This window comes from Phocoena phocoena, chromosome 11 (genome assembly GCF_963924675.1).
Source record: "Phocoena phocoena chromosome 11, mPhoPho1.1, whole genome shotgun sequence".
In the NCBI taxonomy this organism is placed as follows: Eukaryota; Metazoa; Chordata; class Mammalia; order Artiodactyla; family Phocoenidae; genus Phocoena; species Phocoena phocoena.
Genome location: NC_089229.1, coordinates 52,113,764 through 52,127,325, shown reverse-complemented (window position 1 = coordinate 52,127,325; position 13,562 = coordinate 52,113,764). Strand labels below are relative to the sequence as shown.

At 37.5% G+C, this 13,562-nt stretch overlaps 1 protein-coding gene across 1 annotated transcript in view; it reads left to right on the top strand.

Moving 5' to 3' along the window:
• XPOT (exportin for tRNA) overlaps window positions 1-11,547 on the top strand; it is a 34,109-nt gene extending 22,562 nt beyond the window's left edge. Inside the window, exons 19-24 of the mRNA XM_065887058.1 lie at window positions 1,263-1,379; window positions 1,556-1,671; window positions 2,744-2,791; window positions 5,915-5,986; window positions 8,474-8,530; window positions 10,947-11,547. Coding sequence (XP_065743130.1) covers window positions 1,263-1,379; window positions 1,556-1,671; window positions 2,744-2,791; window positions 5,915-5,986; window positions 8,474-8,530; window positions 10,947-10,973 — 437 coding nt within the window. The 3' untranslated portion in view covers window positions 10,974-11,547. The remainder of the gene's footprint in view (window positions 1-1,262; window positions 1,380-1,555; window positions 1,672-2,743; window positions 2,792-5,914; window positions 5,987-8,473; window positions 8,531-10,946) is intronic.
• The last annotated feature ends 2,015 nt before the right edge of the window (window positions 11,548-13,562 follow it).

Sequence of the window (13,562 nt, the reverse complement as noted above, 5' to 3'; positions counted from 1 at the left end):
AAAATATTGCTATGATTTACTTACTTGTTTGTTCATTTATTTAAATAAAGCACTTTTTTTTTTGGCTGCTTCGTTGCTGCGCACAGGCTTTCTCTAGGTGTGGTGAGTGGGGGCTACTCTTCGTTGTAGTACACGAGCTTCTCATTGCAGTGGCTTCTCTTGTGGAGCACGGGCTCTAGGCACACGGGCTTCAGTAGTTGCAGCATGTGTGCCCTAGAGTGCGTGGGCTCAGTAGTTGCAGCGCACAGGCTCTAGGGCACACAGGCTTCAGTAGTTGTGGCCCACGGGCTCAGTAGTTGTGGCGCGCAGGCTCTAGAGCACAGGCTCAGTAGTTGTGGTGTGCAGGCTTAGTTGCTCTGCAGTATGTGGGATCTTCCTAGACTAGGGATTGAACCCATGTCCCCTGCATTGGCAGGCAGTTTCTTAACCACTGTGCCACCAGGGAAGTCCCCCAGCTCTTGGTTTTATTGACTTTTTCTGTTTTTTTTTAAAAATCTCTGTTTAGTTCCTCTCTGATCTTTATTTCCTTCCTTCTGTTGACTTCAGATTTTGCGTGTTCTTTTTCTAATTCTTTTAGCTGGTAGGTTAAGTTGTTTTTTGAGGAAGGCCTGAATCTCTATAAACTTCCCTCCTATGACTACTTTTGCTGCATTCTATAGATTTTCATATGGTTGTGTTTTCATTAGCATTTTGGTATTTTTTGATTTCCTCCTTTTTTTTTTAGTAGCATGTTGTTTAGTCTGCATGTAGTTGGGGGTTTTTTGTTTTTCTTCTGTGGTTGATTTCTAGTTTCATGCCGTTGTGGTCAGAAAAGATGCTTGAAATAATTTCTATCCTCTTAAATTTGTTGAGGCTTGTTTTGTGTTCTAGTATGTGGTCTATCCTAGAGAATGATCCATGCGTGCCTAAAGCTGTATTAATTGGTTCCTTCATAGTATAAATAGTGTGATAGCTACTTGCTAGAATTGACCTGACAATTAAATCTTACTGGCCACTTTGCTGTTTTGAAATTTAAAATAAATGAGACTATATAGATCAACATAGAATATTTTGCTATATGGAAATCCAGAGGGCAAGATAATAAGGGAATAGTAATTTTTCAATGTTTTATGCTTAAAATTTAGGAGCCACGTTAATAAAAACTGAGGATCTTAGCAACTCTGTAATTGTTTTTGTTATGTTACTGTATATGAAGTAAGAGCTTCAGGTTGCCTTTCTAGTTCTTTATGAGATTGAACTCAGTTTTTTTTTTTTCTTTTCAGGTGCAGAGAATGTAGAACGAGTGTTGGTAACTGTTATTCAAGGAGCAGTCGAATATCCAGATCCAATTGCCCAGAAAACGTGTTTTATCATCCTTTCCAAGTTGGTAGAACTCTGGGGTAAGATGATTTAGAGAAAAAAAAAAAACTTTATTCCCCAACCTGTTTCCTAAGACAAGAGAGATGAAATGGGATCCTGGCCCTAACATAGACAGGAGCTGGGAGTTGATTTTCACCAGTGATAAATTAAATGACTTTCTTTTTATACAAGATGAAAATCTGAATTCTCTTGACAGGAGGTAAAGACGGACCAGTGGGATTTGCTGATTTTGTTTATAAGCACATTGTCCCCGCATGTTTCTTAGCACCTTTAAAACAAACCTTTGACCTGGCAGATGCACAAACAGTATTGGTAAGCACCTAGGAGTTTCTATTTACTTTGTGTACATCTCATGTGTTCTAACTCACAATTTCTTTTTTAATGCCAGGTTGGTTATATTAGATTTCAATGCCTTTTTAAAACAAAAAATTTTCAAATTAGAATTCATTTTTTAAAAATTGATACCTTTTGGACCTTTTGATTCTTAACTAAATCTTGATGTTAAAGTTGAATGTATAAAATCCAACTCCTCCAACTTTAACAGCCATAACTCTTTTTCTAGGACCATGAAAGGGTACATGATACAAACATTTTTTAAAGCTTGATTGAGTTATTAGTTTCCTGCCTCTACTTTCATTCTAAAACTTGGCTTAATGGTTTTTTTCCTAATTATTAAGAGTAACTTTCTCTTCCTCATTTGATAGTTTCCCCAAATCTCATCTTCAGAATGCTTAATGTCAAGCAGTTGCCCTTTACTCACTTACCCAGGACCTAGTAAAAGCTAGATTTCTTAATTATCATGTACTGCATTAAGACAGCATTTTTGTATTTTTCTATTTTTAAAATTTTCTATCTAACCCATTTGTTCCATCTGCCTGCCTGTTACCTTTCCTTTCTCCATCACTTTTTTTTTTTGTAAATTTGTTTTATTTTTTTTTATTTATTTTTGGCTGCATTGGGTCTTTGTTGCTGCACACAGGCTTTCTCTAGTTGAGGCGAGCGGGGGCTACTCTTTGTTGCAGTGCGTGGGCTTCTTATTGTGGTGGCTTCTCATTGCAGAGCACAGGCTCTAGGCATGCAAGCTTCAGTAGTTGTGGCACACTGGCTCTGTAGTTGCAGCTTGCGGGCTCTAGAGCGCAGGCTCAGTAGTTGTGGCACACAGGCTTAGTTGCTCCGTGGCATGTGGGACCTTCCTGGACCAGGGATTGAACCCATGTCCCCTGTATTGGCAGGTGGATACTTAACCACTGAGCCACCCAGGAAATCATTCCATCCCTTCTTTGGAGGTAAATGTTAATGAGCAGTGGCCAGGGAAATAAAAAGAAAAGTTGTAACAGTAACCAAGAATTGACTATATTAAAATTCTTAAACTTGTTTCTCACAGGCTTTATCTGAGTGTGCAGTGACGCTGAAAACAATTCATCTCAAACGGGTAAGCTTTGTATTCCCTGCCCCTTCGTTTTCAGCTCACATGCTTATTGTTATAGGTTTTTTTCCTTAATTAATTATTTATTTATTTTGGTGGGCTTCTCATTGCGGTGGCTTCTCTTGTTGTGGAGCACAGGCTCTAGGCGCATGGGCTTCGGTAGTTGTGGCGCACGGGCTTTGTTGTTCTGCAGCATGTGGGATCTTCCTAGACCTGGTCTCAAACCCATGTCCCCTGCATTGGCAGCCGGATTCTTAACCACTGCGCCACCAGGGAAGTCCCTTATTTTTTGTAGCTTTGAGTATGTCTTGTTCTTGAAAGCTATATCTTTTATAAAAGTTAACTTCAGTTCTGACTTTTTTGGATGTGAGGGGCGGGTCGAATGAAAATAGTAGTATCCTTTATTGTCTTTCATGTTTGGGGTAACAGGAAGGTTAAAATGTATGTTTGTTTGGTTTGACAAAGAGTGAGAAAAATTTTAACCAGAATTTCACAATCTAGATTTCACTACCTCGTGGTTCTTCACAGATTTGTCCAACTTCTTAGTATTACAGATTGGTTAGAACACTTTACTACTTCAGAATGTTGTACTGTCCTTGTCAGTTTAACCATTTGTATAAATTATAAGCAATTCTGGGTTGAATCTATCTGGTGTGTTGTTTGCTTTATACAGTATTTTAAATAATAATGAGTTGACTGCCAATATTTGAAAATCAGGTAGCTTTTTTTTTTTTTTAAACAAAAATTTCTGTCTCCAACTTCACAAAGCTAGGATGCCAACACAGGACTAGCATTCCCACACAGTTGCAGTCATCTAATGAGTCTTCCCTCAGTTGCCTAAAATAAAAGCATGACGTCTTCTTCAGAGTCTCCGTATAGCCCCCTCTTCGTTTGAACTTGAATTTTTGATTCCAAAAGAGATTTGAAGAGTTTTCAATCAGACATTTTCTCTATGTGCTAGGGTGAGGGGTATGCATTTTGGGGCTGCAGGAGACCTGTATAAAGATGAATAAAAAGTGCCCCAATATTTTTGGAGCTTAGAATCAGGGGAGACCAGTACCTAAAAACTCAATTGGATGGGTTAAGTACGTACTTTAACAGAGGTATATTAAACTAATACATTTGTATTAAATGTAACATGGTGGGACTAAAGATGAATGAGCAGCTTTGCCTATGAGGGCAGTCTAAGACAGCCATTGAAAAGAGGGGGTATTTTTCTGTTTTTCTGATAGACCTTGAAACAAATGTACATTCATCGGGCTGACCAGGAGGAGCTGGCACTCTGGGCAAAGTTATGCGGTGGGTGTATGAAGACAGATCAGATGTCACATGGTAGACTTGGTAGAAAATAGTGTTATCCCGTTTAGCTAAAGCATGGAGGTAGAATAGCTAAAAACCAAAACGGAACTAGGTGTGTGTTACATGTGAAAAGTTGGTAAGTCAGTAGTCAGTGGGGTTGAATTTAGGAGAGCTAAGTGGAAAAAATGTTCACAGGGCACTTTGATATACGGGTCTAGAGCAGTTAGAACTAAATACTGATATTGGAGTCCTCAGGTTGTAGTTTGCTAAGATGAAGTAGTAGGAATGAATGAGCCTTTCTAAGACCAGGATAGAAAGAACTTTGGCTAAAGCAAGAGTCAAGAGAAAGCTAGAAGTAGAATCAAAGGAATGAAAGTTAAGGGAAGAGAGTCATGAAAGAGGAGACTAGTTGACATTTTGGATGCTAGAGAGTCAAGGAGGATGAGGAATAACAAACAGTAAGAATGATGTTTACAATGCAGAAGTATTTATCTTGTCCTTAGAGCTGTTATTTAGACACACAGAGAATTGAATCAAATGGAACATATTAGAAAACGTTTTACTTCCTTGTTCTGTTTTCTCATTTATCTACCTGACTGACTTCCTCTTGAGGTCTAAATTTACTTTTCCTCATTAAAAAAAAAAAGTATACTCCATTTTTAAGTGGTAACAGGGGGGTTATATGCAATGATGAGCAGTGAATGGGCAGTAAGTGTAGGGAGAGTAGACTAAAGAAAAAGGTGAGATATTAATGCAGGGGGAAGTACATTGAGGAGAGTTGGATTGATTTCATTTTGATAACTGTTACTTTCAGTTGGACTAGATTGGAGTCATTAACGTATTAAAGCCTTTAAGTCAGATTCAAGTTTGAAAGTGAAATTAGCTGGGTTTTTTGTTTTTCCTTCTTTTTTTTTTTTTTTAAGTATTGGATTTATTGCATTTGGTCGAGGCCACCGTCTCAGAAACAAATTGCTATAGGAAAACCGTTTTCAAATTGCATCTTAAGTTCCTTTGTAGCTGTTGAGAAGGTGTAGGGCTTAGGGGTTAGTTTGTGGAATTCTCCCTTCCCTCTACCAAGTTTACCCTTAAAAACCCAGAAAACTATTAGAGTTTTAGCATCTAGCAGTACCAGCAGTTGGCAATGAAGAGCAATGGTTTTAGAAGTCAGGTGACCTGCTTTTTACTTAGTACAGACTTAATTAACAGCAAATTAGCCAAATCACCCTATCTTTCTGGGTATTGGTTTCCTTACCTGGCTACTAAATTCCTGTTTCCTAGTTTATTGAACTGGAAGGGAGAGGGGTGTACTTTTATTGCTGTTATCTCCCGACATAGCATTTTGTTCTTTCTTGCTTGTATTTTAGTTTCTAAAGATGTTCATTATCCTGGCACTACCCACAGGCTTCCCCTTGCACACCCATAGACACCCTATAGTCCACCCAATGGTAGATTGAACCAGAAGCCCCTCTCTTTGCTTTCTCCTTTCAGTGCATGGAACCAGGCTTTGGCATTGTGACTTCCTGCATTTAGAAGAGTATTTGTTTAATCTTTAGCACTGCATAACTAGCACTAAGTAATGTGAACGTGTCCTCAGTGCTAAGTGCTATTCTAACAGCTTTAGGTTTCTTAACTCATCCAAGCCTCACAATAACTCCATTTTTCAGGTGGGGAAGCTGAGGCTCAGAGAGGTTAAATAACTTGCACAAGTTACTAGAAATTTGCCAGAGCCAGGATTCAAACCAAAGCAATCTGGCTCCCGAGTCTGTGTTCTTAATCACAATACCATTTTGTGTTTAAAGTATACATATGTTGTTCCAATTTAATTTTCAGGGCCCAGAATGTGTTCAGTATCTTCAACAAGAATACCTGCCTTCCTTGCAAGTAGCTCCAGAGATAATTCAGGTAAGATCTGTCCTAGTGGATTTTCCTCTTAATTAAAGAAATAGAGCTATGTAATTCAATCTAAATTTTGATTCAAGGAAGCCAAACTACATTCTCCTTGATTTACTATGTATAGGACAGCAAAAGTCCAAATGTCAGGGGGCCTATGAAATTGAATGAGAAAAAAACTTTTTATTTTCACTACCTTTAACAGAAATTTAATTTCCTACCATTGTGTAGGGGACAAATCACAGTAGTATTTGCATTGCCTGTGATGTTGTCACCCGTAGAAATCACAGATATTTTTATATCGCATTAGTTGTTCCACAGATCTCGAAATATTATTTATATTCATCTTTTTGAAATTATGAGTTATTAGAATATGCCACTAGACCTTGTTATCTAAATCAATAAGTCTTCTTCTTCTACCACATGTCACAAATACATTTGATAACCATAATTCATTGAATTAGCTTCCTTTGTAACCCCATGTGTCACAAGTATGTTTTTTAAAACATTCTGCAAGAAGTCCAGCAGGCTCCCCCAGACTGCCAGAGGGGGCTGTGGCACACGAACCTCTGCTCTGAAAGTTTGTGCCAGGTAGTTCATTTTACACAGGCCAAGCTCACCAGTGCTTAATTTGTGAATCAGAAACTGTATTTTGAGGTAAGTGCCTGGAAAGCTATCTTACATTTTTGCACTCTTTCAGAGTGATTTTTATGATGGCATTCGATTGTTTTCTGGATGCATAGTTATCCAGACCTGTTGTCCAATAGCACATAATTCTAATGAGGTAGAAACAGATCTCACATAAGAGTAATCATAAAACATTTTTAGTGAATTTATGATCTCTTATTTTATGACATATCTTTAACTTGGTATTAATTTTCTCAGTTATCATTTGTTACACAAGTAAATTAGTATTTTATGAAAACAATACATTATTAATTACTCGTATGATCTTAGTGCACCTCAAAAATAGAAATATACCATTCAATTTTGAATATCAGTAGTTTCCCAGATTGCTAAATGAAGCAAAATCATTTTTTCTTTTTTTCTTTTTATTGGAGTTTAGTTGACTACAGTGTTGTGTTAGTTTCAGATGTACAGCAAAGTGAATCAGTTATACGTATACGTATATCCACTCTTTTTTAGATTCTTTTCCCATATAGGCTATTATAAAGTATTGAGTAGAGTTCCCTGTGCTATACAGTAGGTTCTTATGAGTTATCTATTTTATATATAGTAGTGTGTATATGTCAGTCCCAATCTCCCAATTTATCCCTCCCACACACATACACATTTCCCCTTTGGTAACCATAAGTTTGTTTTTGGAGTCTGTTTCTGTTTTGTAAATGTGTTCATTTGTACCCTCTTTTTAGACTCCATATATAAGCAATATATGATATTTGTCTTTCTGCGTATTATATTTCTATCTAATAATTTGCTTATAAAAGATAATGGTTCCCAGTTTTCCCTTTTTCATATGCCTTCTGACAGCACTATTTGCACAATCCTTTTTTTTTTTTTTGGCTGTGCCAGGTCTTAGTTGTGGCATGCAGGATCTTTTAGCTGCCACCTGTGGGATCTTTGGTTGCAGCATGCAAACTCTTAGTTGCAGCATGTGGAATCTAGTTCCCTGACCAGGGATCGAACCCAGGCCCCCTGCATTGGGAGGAGGGAGTCTTGGCCACTGGACCACCAGGGAAGTCCCTGCACAACTCTATTGAAGAGAATTTTCTCTTTTTCTCTCAGTCTGGCTTCGCTCAGTTACCCTCTTACTAGATGAAAACAGCCATAGCCATGTGGTTTTTGTCCCACCCACCCTTCTGAGGCAAGAGTCAATCTTGCCCAGGAGGCCATGTTCTCAAAAGTGAAAGCAGCCTGTCTGACAAGTATTACATTTGAAAATGTCATATAACCTTTTTGGTGAGGAGAACTGTTCAGGTTAATTAATTGATAAATTATAATATGAATCCTAGAGATTTGAAGCAGCCTAAATGCTCATTGATGGGTGAATGGATGAGTAAAATGTGGTATATACATACAATGGAATACAACTGGGTCTTAAAAAAAAAAAAAGGAAATTCTGTCATATGCTACAACATGGATGAACCTTGAGGATGTTATGCTAAATGAAATAAGCCAGTCACAAAAAGAGATGCTGCATGACTCCACTTACTATGAAGTATCTAAAGTGGTCACACTCATAGAAACAGAAAGCAGAGTGGTGGTGGCCAGGGGATGGGGGCTGGAAAAAGGGGAAGAGGGGGCGTTGTTCAATGGGTATAGAGTTTCAGTTTTGCAAGATGAAAAAATTCTAGAGATCTATTGCATGACAGTTGCCTATAGTTAACACTGCTGGTACTATACACATAAAAATGGTTAAGATGGTCGATTTTATTTTTTTAATCATAATTTAAAAAGAATACTGTGGTTTTGAATTATGATGAATTTAATACAAATAGACTCATTCTTTTCTCTCTCCTCCCCTCCTGGCCCCCCCAGGAGTTTTGCCAAGCGCTTCAGCAGCCTGATGCTAAAGTTTTTAAAAACTACTTAAAGGTAGGTATTTGGAAAAACTTATATATCTTCATACAATTAGGTGATGTTTCAGAGCCAAGAGAGAATACATATTACAGGATACTGTGTCATACTGTAGTTTGATCAACAGTTACATATTTGGGGATCTCTTTGCTCTAAAACCTGCTTCTAAGAATCCATGGTTAACAGATGTTACACTTCAGAGTTTTCTGTGAAGCCCCTTTCAACTGAGCTCCTACAAAAGATATAGAAAGTTAGATAAGCAAACCGAATGTGTATGTGCCTGAGCATGTTGGTATGAAAATGTAAGTTTCCTTTAAGTTTTGTGATGTAATTAAACAGGAACTAGAGGACTGGGAGAACAAGTAATCTTTATGAACAGCTGCCCATATTGAGTGGAAAGGAAGGAGCTAAAAATAAAGAAACAAGTATGAATTACTTGGTTATACCCTATCTTGAAACTTTTGAATTGCAAAATGGACAAAAAGTAGAATCCTCAGATTTGGCCATTAAGGCTATTTTTACATTCATAAAATCACCAAATTAAAACAAACCAACCAATCAACCTCCAAGTTGGCAAGAAGTACCAAATATGTATTCGGTATTCATTTTTACAGTTAAATCCATGAAGCAGGTATCTTGCTTTCACCTGGGTAGTCAGTCATTCAGTACTCCATTACTGCTTTTTATGTAACACAGACTATGCTAACTGCTGCAAATACCAGTATGAGTGACTTTCCTTGCCCTCAAGGAGCTCATGGTCTAGAAATAAAGTTACAGTGTGACAGGATGAGGAACTATTCTTTATTTTTATTTATTATCTTCATTCAGCAAATTTGAGGGTAAAGCACTGTGTTAAATTTCTTAGGGGCAGGTAACTTAATGGCTCCCTCGTTCTTTTGCCCATGGCATTCAAGTCAAGGGGCTTTGCTGATAAATAAATGTGCTATCCTTTGACTTTGGTGCTAACATCTTCCCTTGCAAGTTTTTCCTCTAGTAGTAGTTTGTCAGCTTAAACTGACAAAAGAGTTTGTGAGAAGATAGAGTTACTGTCTGTCATTGAGAACCCTCCCCTCTCCCATTTCCCCATAAAAGCAAAGTGCCTGTGGAGGTAACCTCTGTTAAGTAAGAGATCAATCACACTGGATTAAAGGACTAAAAACATTGTAACTCTCTGTTAGAGGTATCTGTTATAGCAGATGTGCGTACATTGTAGCAGGCTTGTGCCCCAAACATATTCATCCAAACAGCATTTATAAAGTCTTCCTCCCCAGCCCAGCTTCTCTTCAGTGATAGCGTTATTCTTCTAGTTGGAAAAAATGAAGTTCCTTCTTTTGTGCCTACTCTGTTCCTATCTGATTGATCCTTAGATCTTGCTGATTGTTTCCTCCTTGCTAACTTCCTTTCTGTCTCTACTGCTGCCACTCTGGTGTAGGCTTCTTATCTCACTCTGATTTCCCTTCCATTGTTCTATCCAAGCTGATCTGTTTGAAAACATTGAACAGTCCTCTGAAATTCCTTCCTCTTCCTCATAATCTTCATAACTTATTGACTAAAAAGTACATATTTCTTAGTTTAGGTGTTTTTTTTTTTTTCAGATTCTGATCTCAGACTACCTTTCCGGTTTCTCTTGCAGGAACAGTCTTTACTATTCTTGCTGTTCTTCAAGAATTCTGCCTTATTAGCATGCTTCGTCTTTATGAATTCTGCCCGTTCTTCTAGGCTTATCTCAAGCATGGCCTCTTTGTAGGGCTATTTTTTGCTCATATATTGATGATTCTTTTCTCTCCACTTAGTCAATAGACAGTTAATAATTGTTAAGTGAACGTCTGACCTACTAGGTGTTAGCGATATAATGACGAATGTGGTCCTTATCCATAATGAGCTTACTGCCTACTATTTATTCTTTCGAATACTAACTTAACATGTACCCAACTATGGAAGGTAGTAATACTGAGCCAGTGCCTAGCACAGCCTCTAGCCTACTCGTTCATAGTCTCAAGTGTTGAATTGGAAGTATTTTTTCATAATCAAATAAATAAATAGTTAAGAGATAGCAACTGCTGTCTTTAGCTTTGACTTGTTTCTTCCTCAAAATTTAATTTCCTAGCATTAACTTTGACAGTAGTGCCAATCAGCAAAAAGGTGTCAAGAGCGTCTTTTCCTCTGACTGCTTGAATCTCACGGCATTGGAGGTGATACCATATTTTCACTAGTAAATGGCAACGTAAGTTATCTCTAGACCTTATCAAGTTGTCCAGAAGAGAAAGTTCCTGACTTGCATTATGTGTGGATTTATGGAGTATATTAAATGTTTTACATAATCTATTGTATTTTACAAAAGAGTGACTAGCACCCAGTAACCTGGAGCCATTCTTCAGGTAAAGGTGATAATCTTCTGACATCAGTACTAATTGTACTAATACTTTATTTACAGGTGTTTTTCCAGAGAGCAAAGCCCTAAGGACTGGATCTCCCTGTGCCTACTTCATGATCAGAATTCCAGTTAATAATTTATAAAGAAACAATTGTTGTGTGCCATTCACACTGGTCTTTTTAACACTGCTTTGAGCTTATTGCAGTATATGCATTGGGATTTTTCTGTAAAATGGGTGTAATTTTCCCTAAATTACTGGTATGTGACAACTAGAGAAGTTGCTTGCATGCCAATTCAAATCGTTCTATATAAAAATGCTGTTATAAGATACAGCAGTTATCCTAGTACCTTTTTTTTTAACTTGAAAATTTAAGTCCTTTATAAAGACCATAGCAGGAAAACAGTGTACTTTTTTTTTAATTGCTGAATATAAAATGTTTGAAAATTTTAATTTTCTTTTATGTGTGCAGACTCATCAAATATGGGGGAAATACAACAAATCAAAACTAATTTTTTGTAGATAGCCATTACATTTCTTTAAACCGTTTCAATGCCAATGTGTATTCTACAAAAGAGAATGGTTTCATAAATTAACTGATTGAAGAGTAGGTGCTGGTGTTATACATTTTTTATAAAAAAAAAGAAATAAATTTTACGTAGTGAAATCTACTGAGTCTTCTTTAGAATTATTATAAATACTGGAGTCTTATTTTCTCATCTCTCCCTGATTTCCCATTTAAAGGATTGCACATATAACTGTATGGATGATTTATTTAATTATGCTCCTAAAAGATTACATGTGACTTAGTTCTATTAAATAATTCAGAATCCTTTTTTTAAATGAACTAGAAAAAGCCTGTGTCAGTATGTTGATAGAATTAAAAATCTAATATTTTCCATCTTACTAGATTTACTTAGGGCACAATATACCTATGTGTTTATGATGCTTGTAAGTAGTAGCTGCCCGTTTAGTTCCCCTGCCTTCCCCCATTTTTATTCATGACTATGCAGGAAACCAAGAAGACAAATAATATCAGTAGTAGTATTGGAAAATTAAGAAACGGTGGACAAAACTGAGCAGCACACTTACTGTAGCCATCATTTAAGTTTAAATTTTAAAAGCCCAAGTAAGGTTTTAGGGTGGTTGAGGGTTTTTTTTTAACCTTTGGCCCATGTGGTCCCTAGAGGTTTCATGGATGGGCTTCAGTGGTCTTCTAAATTCCCTAAAATTGTATTCAAAATTTTGCACATAAATCTTTTCCTGGCGTTAATTCCAGAAGAGATTATAAATATTTTCCTTACATCATAGAATAAAGGTACTAAACTAAGTTGACAGTTAATTATAAAAATAGATCAGTGGAATGTATATTATACAGTCAGCCCTCTGTAGGTGCAGGTTCCACATCCATAGTTTCAACCAACCTTAGATCAAAAATACTTGGGAAAAAAAACTTCCAGGGCTTCCCTGGTGGCGCAGTGGTTGAGAGTCCGCCTGCCGATGCAGGGGACACGGGTTCGTGCCCCGGTGCGGGAAGATCCCACATGCCGCGGAGCGGTTGGGCCCGTGAGCCATGGCCGTTGAGCCTGCGCGTCCGGAGCCTGTACTTCGCAACGGGAGAGGCCACAACAGTGAGAGGCCCGCGTACCGCAAAAAAAAAAAAAACTTCCAGAAAGCTCCAAAAAGCAAAACTTGAATTTGTTGCACTTGGGAACCATTTACATAGCATTTACGTTGTGTTAGGTATTATAAGTATTCTAGAGATAATTTAAAGTATATGGGAGGATGTGCGTGGATTACATGCAAATACTATGCTATTTTATATAAGAAACGAGCATCCAAGGATTTTGGTATCTGTGGAGGTCCTGGAACCAGTTCCCTGTGGATACTGAGGGATGACTGTACTTAAATAAAAATGGTTTTAAAAATAGATGAGTGAGAGCTAATTGTTTCTTTTACAGTGGGAGAGATCATTGCATCTATTGCAGTGATCTTTGAACTAATTGTCCAAAGTATACTGAATTGCAGAGCTTAGACAGGCTCAGGATCCAGATTAAGTAGGTTCAAATAGCAGTGCTGCCAGTAATTGGTTTCAGAACCTTGAGCAGGTTAAATAACTTCTCCCTGCCCCAGTTTCCCCATCTGTAAAGTGGGGGAAATAATGATAACTACCTCATAACTAAGAATTCAGTAAGTTAAACATGAAAAGAGCTTACTACAGCATCTGCAAATGAAGGCTTGATAATAGCTATTGTTATTGTACTGTTTATTCCGAATATGTAAAGGCAACACCTCCTTTTCCCCTGGTTCTTTAAAGCCCTTCAGGAGATTAACAAGTTTTCAGAGCTAAGAGAAATCAAAACATGGGAATTAAGAGTCTGTAACAGAAATTAAAACTTCATGTTATCTAATCATGTGTAATAATTCCCACCTTCCTTCCCCGAAGTTGCCTAGCGCACTTTACTTAGGGAGTACCATAGCAATTAGGAAACTGTTCCACCATGAATTACCTTTTCTGTATTGTTTAGTCTCCAAAAGCAAACACCCAAATAATTGTCTCAAGGGTGAATCTCATCTGTTAACAGCCTCATTGAGGCAGTAAGACTGAGCGATTTGTATGACTTAACTATGGAACTACGAGAGTTTTATGAGGCCTGGTATAGTTCTGTGCCTAACAG